Source organism: Pyxicephalus adspersus, chromosome 6 (assembly GCF_032062135.1).
Source record: "Pyxicephalus adspersus chromosome 6, UCB_Pads_2.0, whole genome shotgun sequence".
NCBI lineage: Eukaryota > Metazoa > Chordata > Amphibia > Anura > Pyxicephalidae > Pyxicephalus > Pyxicephalus adspersus.
In genome coordinates, this window is record NC_092863.1 from 8,117,413 (window position 1) to 8,141,439 (window position 24,027).

General features: G+C 38.1%; 1 protein-coding gene across 1 annotated transcript in view; it reads right to left on the reverse strand.

Annotated features, from left to right (window-relative positions):
• Positions 1 to 13,323, reverse strand: part of NTSR1 (neurotensin receptor 1) — a 91,387-nt gene extending 78,064 nt beyond the window's left edge. The window contains exon 1 of the mRNA XM_072414441.1: positions 12,428 to 13,323. Within this exon, the coding sequence (XP_072270542.1) occupies positions 12,428 to 13,150 (723 nt within the window). The 5' untranslated portion in view covers positions 13,151 to 13,323. The remainder of the gene's footprint in view (positions 1 to 12,427) is intronic.
• Between the last annotated feature and the right edge of the window lie 10,704 nt (positions 13,324 to 24,027).

A 24,027-nucleotide genomic window follows, 5' to 3' on the forward strand; every position in this document is an offset into this window, starting at 1 on the left:
TGATAAGACTGGATGGATGTATCTGTACAGATTATGATGTGAGAACACAGATTCAGCCAGGAGCTCAGAGATAAGAATGTTCAAAGAGCCAGACAGGCTTTCCTTGCAGGCACAAAGTCTTCTAAGCTTCTGCCACGGATAATCTGTGGACCTCACAGGGTCTACAATTCCTGCAGATTGAACGCTCCGTCTCTTTGATGAATGTCACAAAGTGGAAGACCACAGCGGTATACATGAGAACACATTATAGTGAGTTCAGACTAGCGTGTATCTACGAGAGTTCCCAGGCAAAAGATGGAATTCAGCCGTTTCTGTACAGATTGAAACATTGGCCAGTTTTTTTGTTTTTGGCTATCCTGCAGGACATTGGTCTGTGCAATATGCATTATAAACAATTGCATTTTTTTTGTTTCAAACAACGCTATTTTATATCCCATTTTCCATCTTAGTGATGCCGATACCTTCTGGCCACTGCCTTTCTACATTCACTCCTCACTCCAGTGGTGGCATTGGACTGAATTCTTGAAAGTGACAACAGTGGACATGCCTGTTCATTGGCAAAGCCATTTGTAGTCTTTAACTACAGTTCTCACTCTGTAAAAGGTGCCTGAACAAGGATTTTCATGACAGGATCAAGTAATATTTCAATGCAGTGTTTCTCAACCAGGGTTCCTCCATAGATTGCTAAGGGGTTCTTTACCAATGAGCAGTTTGTACATCTCAGTTTAACAAAAAGCAGTAATCATTCTGGCTATCTGTAAGGGTGGCAGCCTTCCCACTAACCACCACACTAATGAACTGTGAGCTGTGGATATAGTATTATAGCAGGGATTCCTTGAAGACCTAGGGGGGGTTCCCCAGTGTTAAAAAGGTCCTGTCACTTTCACCTGCACAACATTTCCAAAATCCGCCCCTACCTGTCCCCAGAGACCACCAAACTCCTTGTACATGCTCTTATCATCTCTGGACTACTGTAACCTCCTCCTCTCTGGTATTACACTGACCCGACTCTCGTCTCTACAATCTATTATGAATTCTGCAGCCAGACTCATTCATTCTTCCCTCTACTCCTCTTCTGCTGCCTCTCTTGTAGTTCTCTTCATTGGCTTCCATTTCACCTTAGAATTAAATTCAGGCTCTTGTGCTTTGCATTCAAATATGTCCACAGTTCGTGTGCCACTTACCTTTCTAACCTGGTAAAAAAAATACTGCCCCAGCCACTCTCTTCTCTTCTCCGATGACCTACAACTGACTTCCTCACTCATAACCTCCTCACATGCACGGCTCCAAGACTTTTCCAGTGCTGCCCCGACTCTCTAGAATGGTCTTCCTTGTCCTATTCAGCTTGCTCCTACTTTCTGCTCATTTAAAAGAGCGCTCAAAACCCAACGCTTCAACCTCACTTACCGGTCTTCTTCTGTATCCTAAACCCTCACTACTTCCCACCATTCCATATCCCCCCTCCTGTTGTGTGTTACTTCCCTCATCTCCTGGATTGCAAGCTCTTCGGGGCAGGGTCCTCTTCTCAGGTGTCACTGTCTGTATCTGTCATTTGCAAACCCTATTTAATGTACAGTGCTGTGTAATATGTTGGCGCTATATAAATCCTATTTATCAATAATAATAATAATAGAAACCACTATTTAAATGAAGGCTGTAGATGTAGAAAACTTGAAAATTATTTTTGAAATGACATTAGAATGTTAAGGAATATACAGGGTTTATTTCTTTCAGTTACATCTAATTAAACCATAATGCATATTTAATTACAGAGCTTGCAAACTGAGACAGGTCCATTGAGTTTAACCAAAAGACAAAATATAAATAAAATGTACAACAAATAAGAAAAAGGAAAATAAACCAATGTCCATTTTCTGTGTTCTCCAAAAGACCAGTTAGCCATTACATTACACACAAGATAAACAAACAGAACAGCAAATGTACGCATTTACCGTACTCTGCACTGTTATTTTAACATAATAAACCCTCCTCCTTTCTATTCTGTAAGTATAAAAGCCATACTCAAAAACAGAAAAATGGGGTTTAAACATGCTGATCTAAAATACTGAAATGAATGTAAATTGGTGCACATAGAACTATAATTAAACAATTGGGGCTCCGTCCTAAAATGTGGGTAAAAATTGTTCTAAATGATCAATGCTATTGGTGATTTATTAAAGTAAAACTCCTTAACAAAATATCTTCCCTCAACCTTAACTATTTAAACAAAAGTTCCCAGCGCAATACACGCCACTTTATAAAGAACTGCACTTCATGTCCTCCAGGCACAGCTCCTCTGTGTTTTCCCCTTCAGCTGCACCTCCTGTTAAGTTTCTGGCTCTCTGCTCACATTATGATTTGTATTTTAGAGTTGCCAGCTGTTCCTGTGTTCCGGGGACTACAATAAGTTTTGAAGATTTGCCCCTGGAAATGTCTTCAGTTTATAGTTCAGAACAACTGTATTATAAAATCTCCTCCTTTGAGAGAAATATTTTTAGTTCACTAGTTGATGCGGGTACATTGTTGTAAAGTGAAGCACTGATATATATATATATATATAGATATATATATATATATAGTATATTACATATATTTTTGTTTAAATTTAAATTGAGTATTTTAATATATATATATATATATATACTAAATTTAAATTTAAAGTAAAATATATGTAATATATTAATATGTCAGCCATAGCACTTGCAGAAATTAAAGTCAGCAATGTAGATGTGCATCTAAATTTGGCATCAGTTTTATTTGTTCTGCATCATCAGGCCGAATAATATTAACAGTAGAGGAATAATTCAGTAATTGAGTGTTATGCATTTCACCTGTCATGCAGAAGCTGTGCAGTAAAGTCGCTCGAAGAAGTCTGGTGATATGTGACCTGTAATGTTACCCCTGGAGCCCCAGAGGTAAGGGGCTTACCTGCACAGGTCTGCATGGCAGGTGGGGTGATGTTCTCCTGCCAACTGGCCCCGACACCACTACACAGAGCACTGTTATATCAGTGTATCTCTCTTCCTCTATCTCTCTTATGCTTGTTCAGACTCATAAATTCCTTTTCCTCAAGCAGCATCTTTTACAGGACAGACTAGCTGGAGCACTTGTGCTTTGACTTTTGAAAAGTGACATTCTGGGAGGGGGCTGATGAGACTTCTTTTCCTTGTAGTGCTGAAAACTTTTGTCAGCTTTTTACTTATGCATGATACAGAAATCACCAGCATATGGGGAACATCAAGGTGATCTGAAAACCCTATCTATATACTAATGAGGAAAGGATGAACAGCAGCCAAAAGATTACATAGCCTTTATCAAATTCCTTTTTCAGAAACTATCTGCTAAATATAATGCATTATGCCAGGTTTAGGAAGGGCCGCATACTTTGGCTGCAAAATAAATGCATGCATTCAGAAATGAGGCTCCCTGCAATGGATAAATTAGAAATAAATAATGAGGGGTTAGTTTGGTGTTAAGGCTTAATGTACGGGAGGGCCGGTGCTAGAATCTGGAATCTGGGGATTACATTCTGGTGCTTTAGCATAAGAAATGGGTTGATGCAATAAATTGCCATTATTCCTAATAATGCCCAGTGCAGGACATAGCCAACAGTGGGCCCCTGTGCAGAACTGACTTGGGGCCGTCCTGCCAAACTGACATAGTGCCTCTACATCTGTTGGCACTTTGCTATGTCAGCCCCTAATGGCTCCCCAAGTGCACCTTTCAAACACACTGCATTGCACAGTTCTGCGGTGTAGGGTCTAAAAAATACAGCATGCACTACATTTCTGAGCAATGTGCTGTCTTTGGCAGTTCATTGAAATGAAGGGGCTCCTTAACGCAGTGTATATTTATAGCGGGAACAAGTCCTTACTGATGGTATTTGAATGGTTGTTTTCCACTAACTCCCCATACATAGAGCAGCATGCATTCCCATTTGGCAGTGCCTGGGTCTGGAAATTGATCTCAGTTGCTGAGCATGGGGATGCGTAGAGACAAGGGGAGTGATATGTTCACCTATACCTGGAATTTTTGACTGGCGATGGACCAAAAGGCAGAGCAGTGAAGTTTTTTTCTAGGAATTATGTTTGGATTTAGGTAAGTGACGATTGAATAATAGGATCATGTTGTTAGGTGTGGGTAAGGGTTAAAATATTTAAGGTTAAGCTTAAGGATATGGACAGGTTAAGTACAATTCATTACATTTTTGTTGGATTAAATATGCTATAAACCTCTACAAATCTTTATGGCTGAGTGGCCTTTGTTCTCATGCTGTCCAAGAACTACAAGTAACAGCCTGCTTTACCAGTCATTTATGGTGTATCTGTATTTATCTCATCACCACATAATCCATCTAGGTAGGTCACTACAGCCTTCTGAATCTTGCTCTTTTAATTCAGCTGATCCTGGCATTTTCTTGTTCCTTCATGTCCCTGTCCACCCCACCATAAAACATTCTTACTGTGACCCTCAGAGGTGCCAAGCTCTCTGACACCATTCTGTCCCCTCCTGCAAGCTCTGTCAGCAAAGACTAAAACCTCTTCCAAGTTAATTGCATCTGTCGGCACTTAATCATGATGTAAATCTGTCTCTTTGATCACGGATTTAGGAAAGAGAAAGCAATTAACACAGATATGTCTATTAGATATAGAATCCCTGCGCTCAGCCAGATTACAAGATGGCAAAATGCAGAAGCTTACAGAGACGCGTCAGAGCCAAGGCATTGGTATCTCCTTATTTTAGTGCGCAATATGAGGATTTACCAGGCTTACTTCAAAAGAAACTCCTGGCAATGAGTAAAATGAGCTATACACAGAATGATGCAAGTCCTTGAAAGAAAGTTCACTTAATTGATCCTAAAGAATAAATCCACTAAAAAGTAATATTTTAATGTCTGGCAGTTGCTGTACACCAGAAGACTTGGAAAGAGTCAATACTTCTGTCACATTTTTATTTCTCTTTATCACCTTTTTTTGTTTCATTATTGTTATTTTATATAATCTGTTTAAAGCCCCGATGAATGAACTCTAATAAAGCCCTGAAATGCACTGAATGTGATTACAACAATCAAATCAAGTATCTTTTAATTGGAACCATTTGTACTTTTCTGCAAATGTCTTTGACTTATTGCCCTGGAGTACAGCAGAGATTATGAAGAATCAATGTGGACAACTAATGCAAACAAAAACTTATTTATCTGTCCAATACTAAATATAAACAGTAATAAATACATCCATCTGGCTGGGGTTGGACCTTGAAGATTCTGAACATTTTTATATTGCTCAGGGATTTTGTTAGGCACTGAGTTCCTGGGTCTGTAAACCTGCTGAGCCCATTGGGAGGGGCTCCCACCATTTTTGTGATGTATTCCCATGTATGTACACCTACTGTGATCATTATTTGAACTGTGAACAGTATTTATTACTGCTTACACCTACTGTGTAAACAGTAATAAATACATCTGGCTGGGGTTGGACCTTGAAGATTCTGAACATTTTTATATTGCTCTGGGATTCTGTTAGGCACTGAGTTCCTGGGTCTGTAAACCTGCTGAGCCCATTGGGAGGGGCTCCCATCATTTTTGTGATGTATTCCCATGTCTGTACACCTACTGTGATCATTCGGAGGGACACCATCACTGAGTTCAAGGATATGTAGACTTGCTGTGCTTGTTATTAGGGGTTTCCACTATCACTGTGCATGCCCCCTCCCAACATGCTGCAGAAAGAATCTTTGCTCTTGGTGTGGAAACAGTGGTCCCTCTGCAGATGCCCAAAACATCCCCTGCTAAGTCAGAGCTTATTAATCAGCATGGAGCATGAGCTTTGCTTGTTGCTTTCAAGAAGCAGCACAATAAGCCTGACAGACAGGGAGATTGGCAAATTAGCTTGCTCCTCTTCCTTTCATTATCCATCCAGAGACTGGGGAGATAAAAGAATTGTAATAGCCGATTTACATCACATTCTTTGGCCTGTGTGGCTCAGTGCAGGCCCAACACAATGACAATCCAAAATCCATTGTTCCCAATAGGTCCAGCATTGGTGTGTGATGGGTGATAATGAAGCAGGCTACATTCAAACACATAACAATGCATTGCATGTGCTACAACATTGATTTACCTACCTACAGCTGAAAACTGCCAGAACAGGTTGTGTTGCAGACTCATTTCATCCTGGCTAAACTCAGAACCTAGATCGGAGAAACTCAACCTGTTATGTGTAAATCTCAGAACTGGATGGTGGATAGACAGAAATTTTTTGGCTAATAAAACAGTTCCCATATCAGTATTTTATTTCCAGAGGTCAGTTTTTACATAAGGCTCTTCCATGTCTTTACTACCAACAGTGAATTATGGCTTAAATATGTCAGTAGCAAAGTATATAATGTGCTACGCTTACGCCAGCATGCAAAAACTATCCTAGCTGTGAAAAGTAGATTATAGATGCTGATGCACAAAGATAGAGCCCTGCAATTTCTGTAGATTTATTCAGGAAAGTTGCTATTTATAGGAGTAGAGCTGACAATCTGCACCTCTGTTCCCTTGGGGACTCTTGACATTAAATGTATGCATGTTGGTAGTTATTGCTTTAATTTTGGTTTGAAACACACAAACGATTGTGAGCAGAATAACCTGTAGCAAACCTATCTTTTACTGGCATGGATTTGGGTCTTTTCGACTCCTGAACCATAGCTAGTGACAGACCTAGGTGATAATGGGTGATAATCCGAATGTTATTTAATATGTCTGTTTACCAATGCTTAGGTACAGAATCGTAACCATTACATGAGCAGAGGTCACCAAAGTTTGGATACCCAGTGACTGCAAGCATTGGTTAACTTAACTATAACTAATTTGCATACCAAAATAATTTATAATATATTTATAATATATTCTTTAAGGATGCACACCATGGTAATATAATTCCTGTTTTTTAAAGATCACATTGCACATATATTTTTATCTCACAATTATTTTGGGGGGATTGGAACCAACAGTTTTGCATGCTACCAAATTGATTTAATGTACCTCCAGCAAGGGGCACTGTGCAGGAATGTTAATCTACAGAATGCAGACAGAAAGCGATTAAATGTATATTTTTAGAAGGCAACTACAGATGTTGTGCAGTAACCTACCAAGAAAAGATATATTCCAATCACTGTGAAAAAATTCACACGCAATCATTGCTCCCTTCCGCTGCATTTTTACATAAGCCTAAACATGTAGGAAAACTAGTGATGATAAAATGAAGAATATTGTCACAGTAACGCAGCATGTTGCATAAGCATTATATGGATATCTCAGCATTCTTAGGACTCATGCAAAGGGGGTGGTAGTTAAAGTAACCCAGGTGGAGATTAGGTCCCTGACTGTTCATCACAGCCACCGATGGCTAACATGGTGACATGCTCACGTTGCCATGGGGAATTACTATAGTTATCTAATCACAAATATTAAAGTGTCAAGAAATGATCTAAGAGAATAAGAGGAAGCAGAAAGGACACAGAGAAAGAAGTGCAGACCAACAAATGTTTTATGTTCATAACATAGAACATCTCAACACAGCTTCAGTCATTTTGTTTCAGGGGCCAGAAAAGATGGCGGAGCAGGAACTGAGGCATATGAAAACTGTTGTGGTACCATATTCACAAAATATGTTCTCATTTAGAGGAACTTGTGGAGCTTCAAAATGTTTATCAGTTTCTGATTATATGACTGATTTACTGAAGGAATTTATGCTGTTCGTGAATTATCAAACTGCAAGGGATATTTCACTTAGTGAATTTGAACTGAAAATAATGTCCAATCATCTGCATAGAAATCTAAAAAATACAGGATATTTCCTTGCACTAGCTGGTATAGTTAAAGTTATCAGAGCTTCATCCCATTTACTAAACTAACTGAAATAACTTTTGCTCTGCCCTCTGCGTCATTAACAGGCTTTTTTCCTTTGGTAAATCAAACCCATTATCTTTTTATAGCTCCCACTGACATTGGCTTTAGAGGACCCTGGAACACTTTTCATTCACTGAGAACTGTAAAATTAGAGTTAGGGCACACTTTGCATACCAAAACTAGAACACTTAGAGTCTCATAATACACTGATTGGGTCCCAGAACAATAAAACACTAATATGTGGAGTGACACAAAATTTCCATTTTTAAGCTGGGTTCACATTTTAGCTGTACGTGTGTTTTGTGTGCTGCTGTGCAGTACACAGCTTATTCAAATAAATGGGCTTTCTGAATCCACTGCATGGTAGCATACAGTTTATGTACATCACTGGTACAACTGGTATACTCTATCACAGCTGCAAAGATGTGAAACCAACCTAATACTTGGGGTCCTAGAACAATGATGTACCGACACTTGCGTTCCTGGAATGATGTGACATCATGAAAATTCAGATCTCAAAACAAAAACACTTCTGTACTCTTCCCTTCTAGGACATTGTAGCACAATGTTGGTTCCCCAACACTGGCACACTAGGACTCAGAACAATGACACTGACATTTGAAGTTAATAGCCTAGGACAATAATGCACTGACACTTAGGGGCCCCAAAATTATAACACACTACTATTAGGGGGGCCAGAACAATGGACACGGACAACAATACCTGGAAAAATGTCACATTTAAACTATATTAATTATTAACACCTAATATCCAAAACAATGACTCACTGACACGTGGGGTTCCCTAGTCATGTTACACTAAGCGTTAAGTATCAGCATTAAGAATTTTTGTTTCCTACATATGAGTGAACATTTAAAATCAGCCCCTGGATTCTTGGCATTTATAGTTTGTATAAAGGACCGATTACAGTTTGTGACAGTCTTTCTCAACCACGGCTCTGAAGAGGGTTCCTTCAGAGGTTCCTGGGTGTTTTTTTAAATCATGAGCAATTTCTGATTCCCTGCCACGTGACAAAAGACACCAATGATCTTTTTACCTCTCTATAACAAATGCATTCTTACTTGCCACTACAATAATATAAAGTAATATAATATAATATAACAGTATAAAGTGCCTCTTATCTCAATGACAACCAATGTCAGGGATTCCCCCTCCTCTGGCTACCAATGTAATAAGGAATTTCTCCACTGACTATGAGTGTAAGACTGCACTTCTCCTACTGTCCACCAATGTAAGGGGTTCTACAATGACCAAACATGTAGGGCAACATTTCTTCACAGACCTCCAATGTTGGGAAACAATTACAACTACAATTTCACTCTCTGTATTTCTTTTCTAGATATTATAAATAATATTATCTTTTTCCATTCCAAAATTCTAAATAAATACTAACTGTTGTTGTGGTCAGGAACCCTGGGTGTCAAATATATTACCTATTTTTGTCTTATATCCATTTTTTTTCTGAACGTAATAATTACACTAATGTACTGTAAATATAAACAAAATATTAAAGAGCTGAGACATGAAACATTTCATTTATGTTCATTCATGTTTAAAAAATGTATATTATTGTCATGGACAAGGGGATAAATGCCTCTTACATTGCTGGCCAGTTGGAAGAATGTCACCAAAAAGATCATTGGTGTCACTTAAACTGATCTGAAAGGCACAAATTGCTCATTGTTCAAGAAAGACCTAGCAACTGGAGGAATCCTGGGTTCCACAGAATCATGGTTAAAAAACACTGATTTACATGCATTTGGGATTTCTAATAATGGGACACTAATGCATGGGAGCTCAAGGCAATGACTTCTAGGAGACCGATGTTGAGAACCAATATGTACCATAAGAAGTGTAAACAAATTACCTCCATAACAAGGTATATTTTCTTTTATATGTATTAAAGCTGTTGGTCTTTTCAGTATTCATATACATCTATAATAAACACTTCTATCATTTTTCTGTGTATTCTATTGCAGCTTACTGACACTGACCCAATTAAGCCATTGCAAATTTTCTTATGTTTTACATACAAAATGTCAAATGAACCACTGAACTGCTAAAAACATTGTATGCAGCAAATACAAAAATACAATATGCATAGTAAACTATAACAAATGCATTTCCATAACAATATGGTTTTAAAATCAAGGCATCCCTCATACATAAGGATTGGAATACTCCAGACACTCCTACATGTTTTATTGACACTAGGAAATGACAGGTGTGTGTTCTTTTATATGTAATAATTATAATCATATTGCTACCTGGCATGAAAACACTGTAAGCATATTGCATCCAAACCACAGTAAAACACACTAAAGGAACACAATGTATGACTATAAATTTTTTAGAGTTCCTATAAAACAGGTCAACTGCAGTGTTCCCACATCCAGAGACAGTGAAAACAAATAATGGAACCTGTATGTAAAAGGCAGGTAAATCAATCAACATTAAGGAAAACAATTTCCCTACACTCACTAGTATATGAATGAAAAAGAGAATGTGGGTCTGTAAAGCACACCCGTTAAATGTACTATTGGAATATAATTTTACAAAATTCTTTGAGGCTATATTCAGATGGATGTTCATAAAGAAAGTATAATATCTATATATTAATGCCCAATAACAGTCATTTGCTCTTGCTATCCACTGTTTAATTCATGTCAATAAAACTAGATGGACAATTATGTTTTTAAGGTGCTTCTTTTAACTCAGGAGCTGCAGCCAATGTTTTTTAAATGTACTGCCCATAACATTCCAGTCTCAAACACCTATCTGAACTTCTCTATTTCCTTCTATGCTTAATTTGGATGACACCCCCTGCTTAGTGTGCTTAGTGTTCCTTTCACTTCAGAAATGTAAGAACAGAACAGAACATCTGAACAGAACCTTAAAGAAACAAGAACTTGTTTTGGGTTTATAATAATAACTAGAATTGTGAATAGATACAATTGAATAGCTATGGATAAAATGTATTCCAAGCAAACATATTTTTTCACCGTAGATAGAGTGGAGAAATATTGGGAAATGAAAAAATTGGAGTTGTCAGAAATGACTGTCTATTTCTTCTGAGCAGTTTTACTTTTTACAGATGTCAAATAAAAACCATATTTATATCTTTATTTTTTCAAATTACAAGCTACTGATACTACTGCAATGCTGCTAAAGACATGATAGTCTGACTAGGAAACATGAACAATTCTGTTGATTTGTTGGTGGTCTGCCACATTTTAGCATATAATTGGCAAAAATTCCTTTTTTTAACTGAAGAGTAAAGAGAAACCATATTTGTAGACAAAGTTGACCGATCAAAACTTTGACTCTGCATTCTGATGTCAGAATGGTATTTAACTTGGGTCATATGGTTGACTTTAATGACAATGCTGAGGTGTAAGAAAAGTTATTTGATGCCTGAGAAGGTTTCATATCAAACAACAAAATGTATAGTGGGTGCATTACACTGAGTGAGATCTGAGCTGTGATACCACCAAGCCACTTGAGTGGACCTTTGTAAAATGGGGTTGTTTCAAAAGTTCTTAGGAATGCTAGGAAAACAAAGTTCCATTTGGTTCCACAGCTCCATTGTATTTTACTAGAAGATGTTTGTGATATATTACTCTAGGTAACATATCCACCTTGCTCCACATTTTCCTCACTGTTCTTTTTGTTAGTTTATACACCAAGCATTGGCTCCTAGTTTAAGTGGTGATATCATCCCAGGTGATTTATGATGTAATCTATGTGCTACGGGTCCACTGTGGAAAATTCACTTCCATGCTTTTGCAATACACCATCTTATAGATACTATGAATATCTTAAAGGAGACCCATGCCAAGCAAACATGGAGTCCGTCATTCTGCATCTTTCCTTCTAAAAATGCTAGCTGCCTAGGGTTTTCATGCCAATCACTGACCTAGATCAATGACTCCGAAAGTACAGAGAATTGGGCATTAGTACCAAGAAGTTGGCATTTTTGGCAAGAAGTCAAGTTAATTCTTTTTGCACAAGAGTCTTTTTGGTTTATAAAAGGCAACAGTAAACCTGGTCAAAAAAGAATAGGATGGTTATAATTGCACAGACATGAGAACAATCATTGACCATAACCTATTGCATCCACTTAGCAGCCAATAAACTCTAGTAAACAGAAAATGTGTTGGAATGGGTTACTGTATATCACTGTGATTAAAGAGTCATTCATCCTAAGTACTGAATGTTAATGTAAGATTCTTCTTAATGGGATATAATAATTCACTGACATCATAAACACTAGCAGATACAGTTATGTACCCTCTGTAACTGATAGTATTTCTCTTTCTAGTTGTAGTTTACATTTTTGTAGGTTACAACAAGTGGATAAATACTTCATGGCTTTAGAGCCTACAACATTGGCACAGATGCCATTCTCTGAATCCTCTGGGAATCCATGATTACAGTGAGTGATTCAACTGCTAAAAGTTAACTTAAACATACATATGACAAAAGGTGGACCACATAGTCCCCGGCACTTACCTGAATGACTGTTTTGAAGGTGGACATCTCCACAATCCTGGTGCAGACCAGGTTATCCGGGTGTACCACCCCTAACCCATAGATCTCCCCCATGGTGAAAATCATTGGAGTAGCCAACAGCAAGGAGGCCACCCAGATGAAACTGATGAATTTCTTAGTCCTGCTCCTTGACATGATGCTCTTGGCCTTGAAAGGGTGACACATGGCCATGTACCTTTCTACACTGAGGCTGGCAATGTTCAGGGCAGTGGCATAAGTGCAAGCATCTCTCAAGAAGTAGTAGCCTTTGCACACCACATTACCAAAGGCCCAGGGATGGTGAACCCAGATAAAGTTGTAAGTCTCTATAGGCATGCTGAGAAGAAGTATCAAGAGATCAGAAAGGGCTAAGCTGGCCAGGTGATAGTGGACAGTGCTTTGCAAGTTCTGTAGGGACTTTTTCCTCACCAAAGTATAGGCAGTAATAGAGTTGCCAGTACAGCCCACCACGAAGAGGAACAGATAGATGACAGTGACCAGGATTTTGGAATAGATATCTGTATTGACGTCCAGGTCATCTTCTGAGATGATATGCCTGGAGGTGATGTTGGACAGGTTTAACATGATGGAAGTGGTGGACAGCCAGGAGTCCTGCACCTCCTGGAAGAGAGGCAGCTGGGTAGTTGCGTTAAGACGCATGTTGGTTGTCTGGTGCAATATTTGCGCTGCGGAGCCGGGGTTCATCTTTAGAACAACAGCTCAAGAAGGAACCCCGATAAGAGGACTCAACAACCCAGGATCTTCTTCAGTCACTAAAATTCTTTCATCACCAAAATGTTACAACTCTTGGAGGTGAAGCAAGCTTGTGAGAGTGAAGAGGCTGCTAGTTGGTGCGCTTCTCTGCAATGTGTGCCAGTCTCTCGGAGGGTCCATAGTCGTGTAATGTGTTCATTAACAGAAGCAGCCTCTTCTACCCTCTCACTATTCCTCCCCCGCCCCAGTGAGTGATGCTGCTCCCTCCAGTGAGTGATGCTGCTCCCTCCAGTGAGTGATGCTGCTCCCTCCAGTGAGTGATGCTGCGTCTCTGTTGCTGTATGTCAGTGCTCAGTGGTGCTCGGTGTCTGTGTACTAAGAACCCAGTATTTGTATTGTGAGTGCTTAGTTCTTCTGGATGTTTTCACTGTTCTGCTGCTGCCTCTGTGACCATCTACAAGACTTTCTTTCTATACCCATTTATCTCTAGATATTTCCCCTCCAGCTTTTACTCTCCTTTCCTCCATCCTCTTCTCTCCTCTCCCCTACTTTTTGTCTCTGTGTCTCATCTTTCCTTAACAACTAAGCTTGGAGTGTAATTTATTCTTTTTTTTCTGTATTACTGTATGTCTTCCTGATCTCTCCCCATCTCCTTACTTTCCTATCTCTATGTCTCTGTCATTAGTCTCTGTTTGCTCTGTGTATGGTCCACTCTTTCATTGTCTTGAGCTATCTCATACCCCCAATATCTCCCTTTCTTTAATAACATTAGATTTTCTGTTGTATGGTGCTCCTTTAAAAGATTAACACTCTATGTACTTCTCTCCTGTGGCTTTTATTTTTCCCCTCACACTTTTTAGGTTGTTCTATTTCTTTCTCTGAATCATTCTAACATCCCTATCTTCTTCTTCCATTCTCTCTTATTTTCCTTCTACAGGTCCCTACTTGTGCTCCCACTTATTTTCTCTTCTATCTTTCTCCTTATCTCACATTTTCTCTGTGTATCTTCCTCTTTATTTGTTCTTACACCCTTTCATTTTCTGGCTTTCAGTCTTTCTCTTACAAAATGACACTCTTCCCTCTCTATCTGACAATGTCTTTTCATCTGTCTCTTCCAGTCTCTCACATTCTTTATATTTCCTCTCTTTTCTCCTCATATTGCAGGAAACTGTAATAATGCAATCATTTTTCCTTCATTCTAGCTCAGGTATTGTGCATGCAGTAGTGAGTGGGGTTATAGTTAATGTCAAGGAGAATAAACAATTATCAGTGGCAGATATTTCAGCATGTGTGCTTCCTCCCTTTTCAGCAAAGTCTGGAACCATTTCAAAGCTCAACACAAAATATTCCCTATTTTTAATTGTTGGCATGAACTTGTTAAGACAGATGTGGTTCCTGCCAATGCTGACTTGTTTTTAAAGCCCGACGTCAACAATTGGAGAAATAAATAGAGAGTAACTGCACTAAATTTTCCTCCCCTGTCACCAAAGCAAAAAGTGCAAAAAAAAAGAATCTTACCAGTGGGGATGCAAGAAGAAATAAAACCATGCCAGGGGTCCTATCATTTAAAAAAAAAAATGTTTTAGTTGGAGTAGTTTTTTAAGGGGGGGAAGCACCTAGATGTCCTTGAGTAGTTGACCCAGAACAAATATATAGTTCAGAAATCCCAGCCTTATCAGCTGTATAACTGTTTTGGATCTAAGACTCTGCAAGACTCTGCCTATAGACATTAGAAAACAAATAAATATTTTACACGTATTTTAAATGGCACTGACTGGTGGATATAAAATCTCAAAGAGCTGCCCTAGTTGCATATTTTCTGCATTTTTCATTTAAGTGATTAGCATGCTCCCTATGCCATGCTTGAACCCTTTAATAAACAGTAGTACAATAAATACTTTATATCCATTTTAAAAAAAGAACATCAGCTTAAAATAATTAATTCTTTGTCAATCACTCGTTAGAGATACAAAACTAGCTATTTGATTAATTATTTAGGCCCTCAGAGGTAACTGAATGCACCTTTCATCAGTTTTACAAGAGCTCCAAACACCCTAAAACCATGATACTCCAAATGCTTTTAATGGAGTTGAATACTCGGCTGTAACACATGCATTGTCTCATTATTACTGGCCAGCAATGATGACCATTGTAGTGATGGGTCACTGGGTAATAACAGATTACTGTTCAACTTTGCCAGATGTAGACAGAATTGGTGTGTTCTTGCTTTACATGTGTCCAGGCTCTTCGGGTGCTATTGAAAGCTGAAGCAGAACATGTAGTCCAAAAACACAACTCCAACAAAAAATAACACAATAAAAATAAATTGTCAATAAAAACAGAATAGGAAAAGCTCTAGCTGCAATATTTATGCAGAACTCTCACCTGCAGTACTTCTTTTCTGGCACAAGATGTCTTCAATCTGATGGGCAGCATTATGTAACCCACTTCTTCTGAGCCCAGACTGGACTGATATGCAGGCATTTGTATACTGTATTAAAGTGTATGTATAGTCATTTTTAGTTTTCAATACAGTGTGAAAGTTTTAGAGCATCTGTCATTTTTCTGAATTTTTGTTTGTGTCACTCACTAGGTAGACTGATATGACCTGATTTATTAAAGCTCTCCAAGGCTGGAGAGAATACACTTTCATCAGAGAAGCTGAGTGATCCAGCAAACCTGGAATAGATTTCTTCAAAGTAATTTTCAAATTGCTGGCAAATGTTTGGAATCCTGCACCAGGTCCATTCCAGGTTTTCTGGATCACCCAGCTTCACTGATCAAAGTGTATCCTCTCCAATCTTGGAGAGCTTTATTTAATTAGGCTCATTCTGTCTGTTTGTCTTATTAATCATTATCACCGAGACAGCATGTGAGGGGAAATCTAAAATATTACAGTTTTCACAAGAACAAGAGGTGAGGGTAAACATTCCAATGGGGAAACCTGTTTAAGTGACAATTGTCTGGGAGAAAGAATTTGTATTTATTTCATCGAGCTTCCTGTTGAGATTAAACATAGAAAGCTGTCTCTGAATAGAAGCACAGGAAACAATAAACTGACAGGGGGTTTTAACTCTTCTTTAGTCTAAAACGTTACAATTGGCTATACATATACCTAACATGTATTTTAACCCAGGAATCAAACATGCAATATATTACAGCTTACTAGTCTTTATTGTTGGGGACTGCTTTAGTTTTCTTTTTTTCCAGGGTTCTTTGTCCATTATTTTCACTTGATAAAGCTGAAACTAACACACTGTCCCAGGGTGGCAACATTTTTTTGGTTCAAAGTTTTACTACTTTTTTTTACTAGCCTATAGCAAGCAGCCTTTTCATTTTTTTATTGTTTTGGCTGCACTTATCTAATAAAACCCAACTATCACCAAATGAGTTCTGCTGCTGTGGGCTACTGTACTTTGCATATTGTCTGAGTAAGCGTGAAAATCATAGTAACAGACAGCTAATCGGCAATACACACAGCTAATCACAGCTATGGACATTAAAGAACAAGCCCATACAGACAGTGATGTTCATTGCTAAAGAAATATACCATGATTAAGACTGGAACGTCAGGAATAGATGAATGGTTGCCTATGATCTAAGCTTGTCATTTTGTATTCATTTAGGCTTTGGAAACAGTACAGCATTCCAAATGTTCTCTGGCGCTGTAGAGAGTGGTCATAAGAGAATGATCGGGGCAGAGGATGAGACTTAGCAGCAGAGAAATTATAGTAAATAGGAGAGAAAGAATTGCTGTGGAAACAGGAATACAATATACCCTGCACTGTGTGTTTCAGGTTAGTGCTATGTTCCTTAACATGTGTATGTACTAAAAGAACATTTACTCACCACCTCAAAATACAATGTATGCATTACATAAAAGATCTGCTGACATCATTATCTATTACAGAACAGTTCTGTGAAGGCAGCCACTTTGGTTAGAGACAGGGCTTTGATTTTTTTATGTCATTTATGTCATTCTTGGGGAAAAATCCAGCAGCAGGGTAGGTGAAGAAACACTGATCCACAGAATAAAAAAAGCTGCAGCAGGGAGATCCTTGCACAACCTTTTGGTCTCTAGTACAGAGACCAGCTAGCCACATAGCTATGATATCACCACATCTCAGTCCAAATCTCATGAGGCAGCAGTGCCATAAATGATTTCTCACTGCAGACAAAAAGCCAAAAGATTCAAGGCACATGAAAAGCATTGTTCCCTAGCAAATCTTTAAGTTTAGGCCCACTATAATGCAAACCTGTGAGGATAGACTCTCCAAGCCTTTCCCTTGTATAGCAGTACTCTACCCCAAAAACCCAAGATGTTATGTACTGCATATAACTGGCCACATTTCCTGGTTGGCAAAACTCACCCTATCCCCTTTGGTGAAAGTTTCTTACTGCCAGGTCACCACCATGATGGGCTCCTTACCAAACAACTAGAACATACATCCTTTAAAAAGTAGCAGCACCCATGTCAATGATTAGAACAGTACAGAGTTAAGGTTCTGGGGTCCTAGGCTGCTTTACAACCTGATAACAGGTAAGTGAATCTTCTGTTTCCACCCTGCAGTTTCTTTTTAGGTTAAAATATCTAAAAAAATATAATGTCATTGCATCATGTAATGTCTCTTGTTACTGTAAAGGTTGTGATTTTACAACAGGTTATCACCTAAATCAAATATTTTTATGCAGATTGGGTATAATCCTTATATATAAGAAATAGTAATATCAAATAATGTGACTGTACAGGGAATAACAAATCTTCTTTTGTTTTGTACATGAGATGTATTCATAAAGTGTAAGGCCAGTGGTGTTAATAGCAATAAAGTCTACTTTACAATTACAATACTTAAATACATTCTAGGTGCATAAAACAAAATGTGTGAAAGGTTTTATGGTGGCTTTTAGAATTTAGAAGTAGAAAAGCTTTCCCCTAGCAGCATGCTGTAGAGAAGTACACGCTCTCTGTGTGGAAGAAGTGTTCTTTCTGCAGAAGCCCAACACACCTCTGTTAGAGCAAGAACATTTGTAAACAGCAGACAGCAGGAATTTTTGTAGGCTGACGTTTCCTGTGCTTACATTTTGCCATTTAATATTATTTTTAATATTTATTTAAATTGAACCTTTCTGTTTTCATTGCATACCATTTTTTTAGATCCAGCAACATCATCCCTTTCTCCAGGTTATTTTTCTTTTTCAGTGCAGGCTAATTACAGTTGCTGGGAGGAGCTGACACAGTGCTGTACATAGCTTCCTAGAACAAGAACCTGTAGGTACATGTAATGCTGAGCCTCCTTTATTGAAAAAAAAAAACTGAAATCCAGTCAGTGAAAAGGGTGACCAGGGACAATAAGGCGGAGGAGCAGAAGGCTAGATGATGCTGGATGTCCTCCAGCTAGGATATTATGTTCTCTTTGACCTGCTGCCACTTCTAATTCACACCATGAGCATTTTATGAAGTGCAGGGAAATCAGAATGAGCAATTATGTACAGTAGAGGAGCCCGGAGTTCAGCCTAATTTACTTTGGTTGTAAAGTAGATTAAGTAGTGTATATTAAGTATTGTATTTCCTAAATACATTTTAGACTAATTATGTATTTATTTAAATTATTCAAGTGGAACCAGAGCATGAGAAAAATGATCATAAGAAGTACCGTACAATTTTTAAAAATGATGTAGGAAAGAAAATTATTCCACAATACTGCCTCTAGCTTGTGGCTTCTGTAGTTATCAGCAAAAAATATGGAAGATGTCATTTTCATACTTTAAATAAAGATGTCACTTTAAATAAAGAAAGCTGGATTATGGGTATCAGTACTTTAGATCTTTTCCATCCTCCTTAGCCCTATTGGCCTGGGGGATGTCAAATAAGTATCATACAACTGTGTTAGTTAAATGTTTATAGAACTTGTAGTTTGAATAGCCACAGAACAAAGCATATAGGTCAAGTGCATGCTGATTTTCATCTTTGATTGGATAACTGACCTGATAAAACCATCTGATCTGAAGTGAATCTGAGTAGTGCATTCAGCAGCCAATGCTTTTTTGCTTCTTGATCTGATTCAGGGCATTGTGTATGCAAACCCAATGAACTTAAGTGTATTCTGATAACTTTTTAGGTTGTCCAGGACCAGCTTCCTCCAGATCTCCCTTTATTAAATATTACGTGCAGGAATTTTTTGAGCAGATCCTCTAGCTGGATAGAGGAAATTCCTGGAGGAAATATGAACGCCTTCATTAGGTGAAGGAAAAGCCCAAGGCATCAGACTATGTACACATGTTAAATGATTCTATGAGGGATCTATGAATAATTGAGTGTGAATGAACACGGTACAAGTCATTGAAGAAGAGCACAGCTGGGTGCTGCTTGCTCATCCCCCCCCCCCCCCCCTCCTCTCTCCATAGAACAGACTGTGCTGTGTTTATAGTGCTCATTTGTTCATCTGCCAGACTGACATTTGGTCTCCCATTGTGACTTGACTGTCCTACACAGGGTCATCCACCAATATTTATCATCACCCCTCATCTCAAACTGCTGAGCAACACCCCCAGTGATTGGGTGAGGTAAATAAACATCCCTCACTTTGGATTGGCAGATGTAACTCATCAATAGGGAAGTAATCAGGAAGTAATCAGTTCCTGAGCTATGTGAAAACTGTAGAATGCAGAAAATGTAAACCAAGTTTCCACTGACCAACTACAACACATCTCACAAAAGCAATAAATAAATTAGTCTGTCTGTCATTTGTAACCCCAATTTAATGTACAGTGCTGTGTAATATGTTGGTGCTATACAAATCCCGTTTATTAATAATTAGGACACTTCTTTCTGATCTTTCTTCTTTTATTGCCCACCGCAGTGTACATTAGGCTGAGCATGGTAGCCCCAACATTAAATATATGGCGTTCGATGACACTGGCAACCTATAATTTTGCAAAAACAGTTTGTCTGTGTTTATATGAGCAAGCAGGAAGGAAAGGACACAGTGGGCTGATTCTTTTTCATAGTCAAATGAACAAATTGGAACAGAAAGGTAACAGAAAGCAGCAGAGCCACAGCTTCTTAACAGTGGTGTCACCTTGTGGCTGTTCAGTGTGTCAGAGATGTGTGAATGTCAAAACTATGTAAACTAAATTCCAAAGATTTAAGCAGGGAAGGCTCAACTCCTTTAATCCTCTTGTGTTGTCTGTGGTTATCGCATCCTGGATGACAATCTCTCCCACATGACAACGGGCTGAATCATTGCAACAAATCAGTCCACATGGAACGATGCGTAATTACTTTATCAGTAAACCTAGAGGGATATTTACATGGACAAGCTAGCAAGAAAGTCTATAAACAGCTCATTTGAGGCACTGAAATAAGACAGAACCCAAATAATCTGTGTAATGCTGTATTAGCAGACTAGACACTTCACACATGGCTGATTCGTGCAAGACCAGAGGAAAAAATATATGGCTGTCATTGGGTTAAATTAATTCACTAAAATCTCATACAAGCTTATACATGACAATGTCATTTTCAATATGTGCAAATATGCAGTTTTTATTAAGAAAACATCGGATTTTTTGATACATGCAATGTGCCTGTGCAATGTTACATCCATCAGGAAACCTACCCCAAGTAAATCCATGCAGTCATTGCTGAAGTCCAAGTAAGGATGAGAAAATAGCTGAAAACAAGTATTTTATTGTCTGTTGTTTATGTTTATACACAGCGCTTGAGCAAACTAAATGTCATCCAGCTAGGGTTTACATCTACTTTAATTAGTTAGCATAAAACTTTTCAATTAAGCAGCAAAATAGGCATTCGCCTTGGTACTTTTAAGAAAATAATTAGTAAAGTCTGTTTCTATCTTGAGGACTGATAAAAATGTTTGCATTTGTTACTGATTTCTCACTGCTGCGCACACTGGAGAATAAATAAAGCCTCAAGCTATTCCTAGTTGTTGGACCATTGCATGGTCTGAAAATGCCTTATAGAACTTTGTGGATATACAAAATGTTCTGGTACTTCTGAATTTTTTAAACCTCTTTTGTGCATTCCAGTTGTTAGTAAGAAGTTCTCAGTGACTAGTAAGATTTTACAATTATGTAGGTGGATGTTGGGTTTTTGTTCTAAGGAGAAGTAGTCTTAGTTGAAGAAGATCAGATGATTCTTTTCAGCACTTTTTCCAGGAACAACTTTGCAGATTAAAATCTCAGAATTCATTCATTTTATCATCTGCAAGCATGGTCCAGTTCAACATCTCAAAAAGAACTGGAGCCGGTCACAGCTATGCAGATGGTATTCTTTGGAGGTCAGAAATGGCTGATAACATTTCCCTGAACTTTCTTTGCCTCTGTTCATAAATATAATAGAAGCCATCTTTAAGCTTTAGACATAGACAGCACTTCTCATCTGAAATGTTGAAAAAGCACTACAAATCTAACTGTGAAGGGCAGAGAGAATGTGGCTTCAGCTTCCTTGTTTGATACCACATCCTTGGGAATACCATGGACATAAAATGGCCTGTCTTCCAGTCCCACTGGATGTACCCTTGTTATTCATGCAGATCTAGAGAGGGCCTTCTGCCTTTATATTCCACTTTTATCATTCCTGGAGCACCTTTTTTGTAAGGTTTTTATGTAAGAAACTTCTCTGCTGTCATATGATTTCTATTCTGTCCTAAATAAAGTTAAAGCAGCGTAGAAGTTTTTGGTAGATAAAGCTGCTCAAAGATTTTGGAAGTGGGTATTAGTATAGCAAATACTGACAGTAAACAGGCAATTCTTATACCATCAAACTTTTGATGGTATAAATTTTGAACAATTTTGAACACATATCCACTTGGTCACCACTCATAAGAGAGGTATGGGGTCTGCCATTGCTGGTTTTGTTTTGTAAATGTTAGTTATAGCAGCCATAGACCCACATGCCCAAACAAGCAGGTTGTAAAAAATGCATGGAAAAGTGTTTGAATGTATTTTTCATACTTGTTTTGGGAAAAGAAACTCTGACTGCATTGAAACCAATGTACTTGCATGGCAGTCAGAGAACTAGCATCTCATAGGAAATATCAGCAATGACAGCTTCCTTTATTCTCTCCCGAGTTGGACATGCTCATGTTTGTTTTTTTTGTTTTTTTTGCTTCCATGATAACTGCAGGGAAAGATTGCCCTCAGTTATGGGCAGCTAAGACTATCTCCTATTCCTCCCATGTGCCAGCACTAACGCCTTATGATTGACAATGCAATGTCACATAAGAATTGAGAGAGTGTGAAAAAGGGTAAATGTGAGCAGCCATGGAGGGCAATCAATCCAATCTTCAGATAATCTGATTGTTTCAGTATTCCAATTACACCTATGAGAAATGTCTCTGATTTTATTAATCTGCTTTATTATTCAGTTTCAAATTCAACAGCGACCTTTGCTGTACACTTAACAAACCATGGTCTTTCTGTATGCAGCAAGCTTCCTCCTCTTGGGAGTCTTGCATAAATCACAACCCAGCTTGTCCTGGCAGTAATTCCCTGGTTAAAGACGGTTATTTCCAAGGTGAGAATTTTCCCTGGGCCGCCTATGAGGAATGGCAACTTAAACAATAGGTGATCGCTGTGTTTCATGATCTAAGGCTACTTGGATTACAGGAAATGGATTATAATATACAAATGCCCTTCAAGCAAGCAGGATTTTGAAGGGGATTTACAAAAGAACTTGAAATAAAACGTAGTTAAAAAACTAGTATAAAATAAATTACTGTCAAAAAAAATGTTTAGAAAAGAAAAAAGGCAAAGTATATATATATATATATATATATATATATATATATATATATATATATATACTTTGCCTATTTTCTTTTTAGTTGTAATATCTACTTACATGAGGGCAAATCTTACTGTGAAAGCAAATAACTCTGCAGGTGAATTTTTTTTCAGCTGTAGTATGCCGGTCATGGAGTTTGGTAGTTCTTCTGTGTCAGTAAGGGCCAAGAACAGATTAACAAGGAGAACAGATGGTCAGAGCAAACTGCAAACAGTGGCAGAGTCAGTAGGCTAGGTCAGTATTCAGTAGGAACAGACAGGGTGCTCCTAAACAGAGTCCAAGTTCCAGACAGGTAGATGTAGCAATGACTGGCATAAACAATTGGACAGAAGTCAGACAAACCTAAACTACAAGCTGTGTAAATACTGGTACCAAGATTTGACTTTATATGAGGCCCTTGCAGTTCTATAAAATAATTAAATAGCTGGAGTTCAGCTTTAAAGGCTAATAAACACCAGACTAAAACATTGTTCATTTAAGTTTTTTTATACCGTGGAAATAGACCAGTGGCTAATTAGAGATCAGGGGTTCCTAAATGGAGTATTCATACCACTTTGGGTTATGGTAATCAAATTCAGTTACCAATTAACTGTATTGAATGAAAAATGAATTTTTTTATTATTAATAAACCATTATTAAACCTGAAAAGAAAGTGGAGAAATCAACTTGATGTATCATAAGACATGGGGGTAATATAACTATATCTGTATTCCAATATTTGATTGCACAGAAGCAACATCAAAAATCTCACTGGCTGTAGCCAGCTTGTATATTTGTGATTTGCTATTTTACCAGTACTGTAAAGTTCGGCAGAAGGGGGATATGGATATGCTAAGCAATTCATTTGGGGGTTTTATTTGTAAAAAAAAAAAGTTATAAAACCCTGCTTTAAGCAATTTCACAAAAGGAATTTGAAATTTGTTTTTTGCTATCACCACTGCACATTTTTGTTGTGTCTTTCTGTGCCTTCATCCCAGTAGAGGACCAATTTAAGTTAGCCCCTATTAGGGTTCTTTGATACGTATAACATGCCAAAATACTAGAAAAAGTTATTGTCACT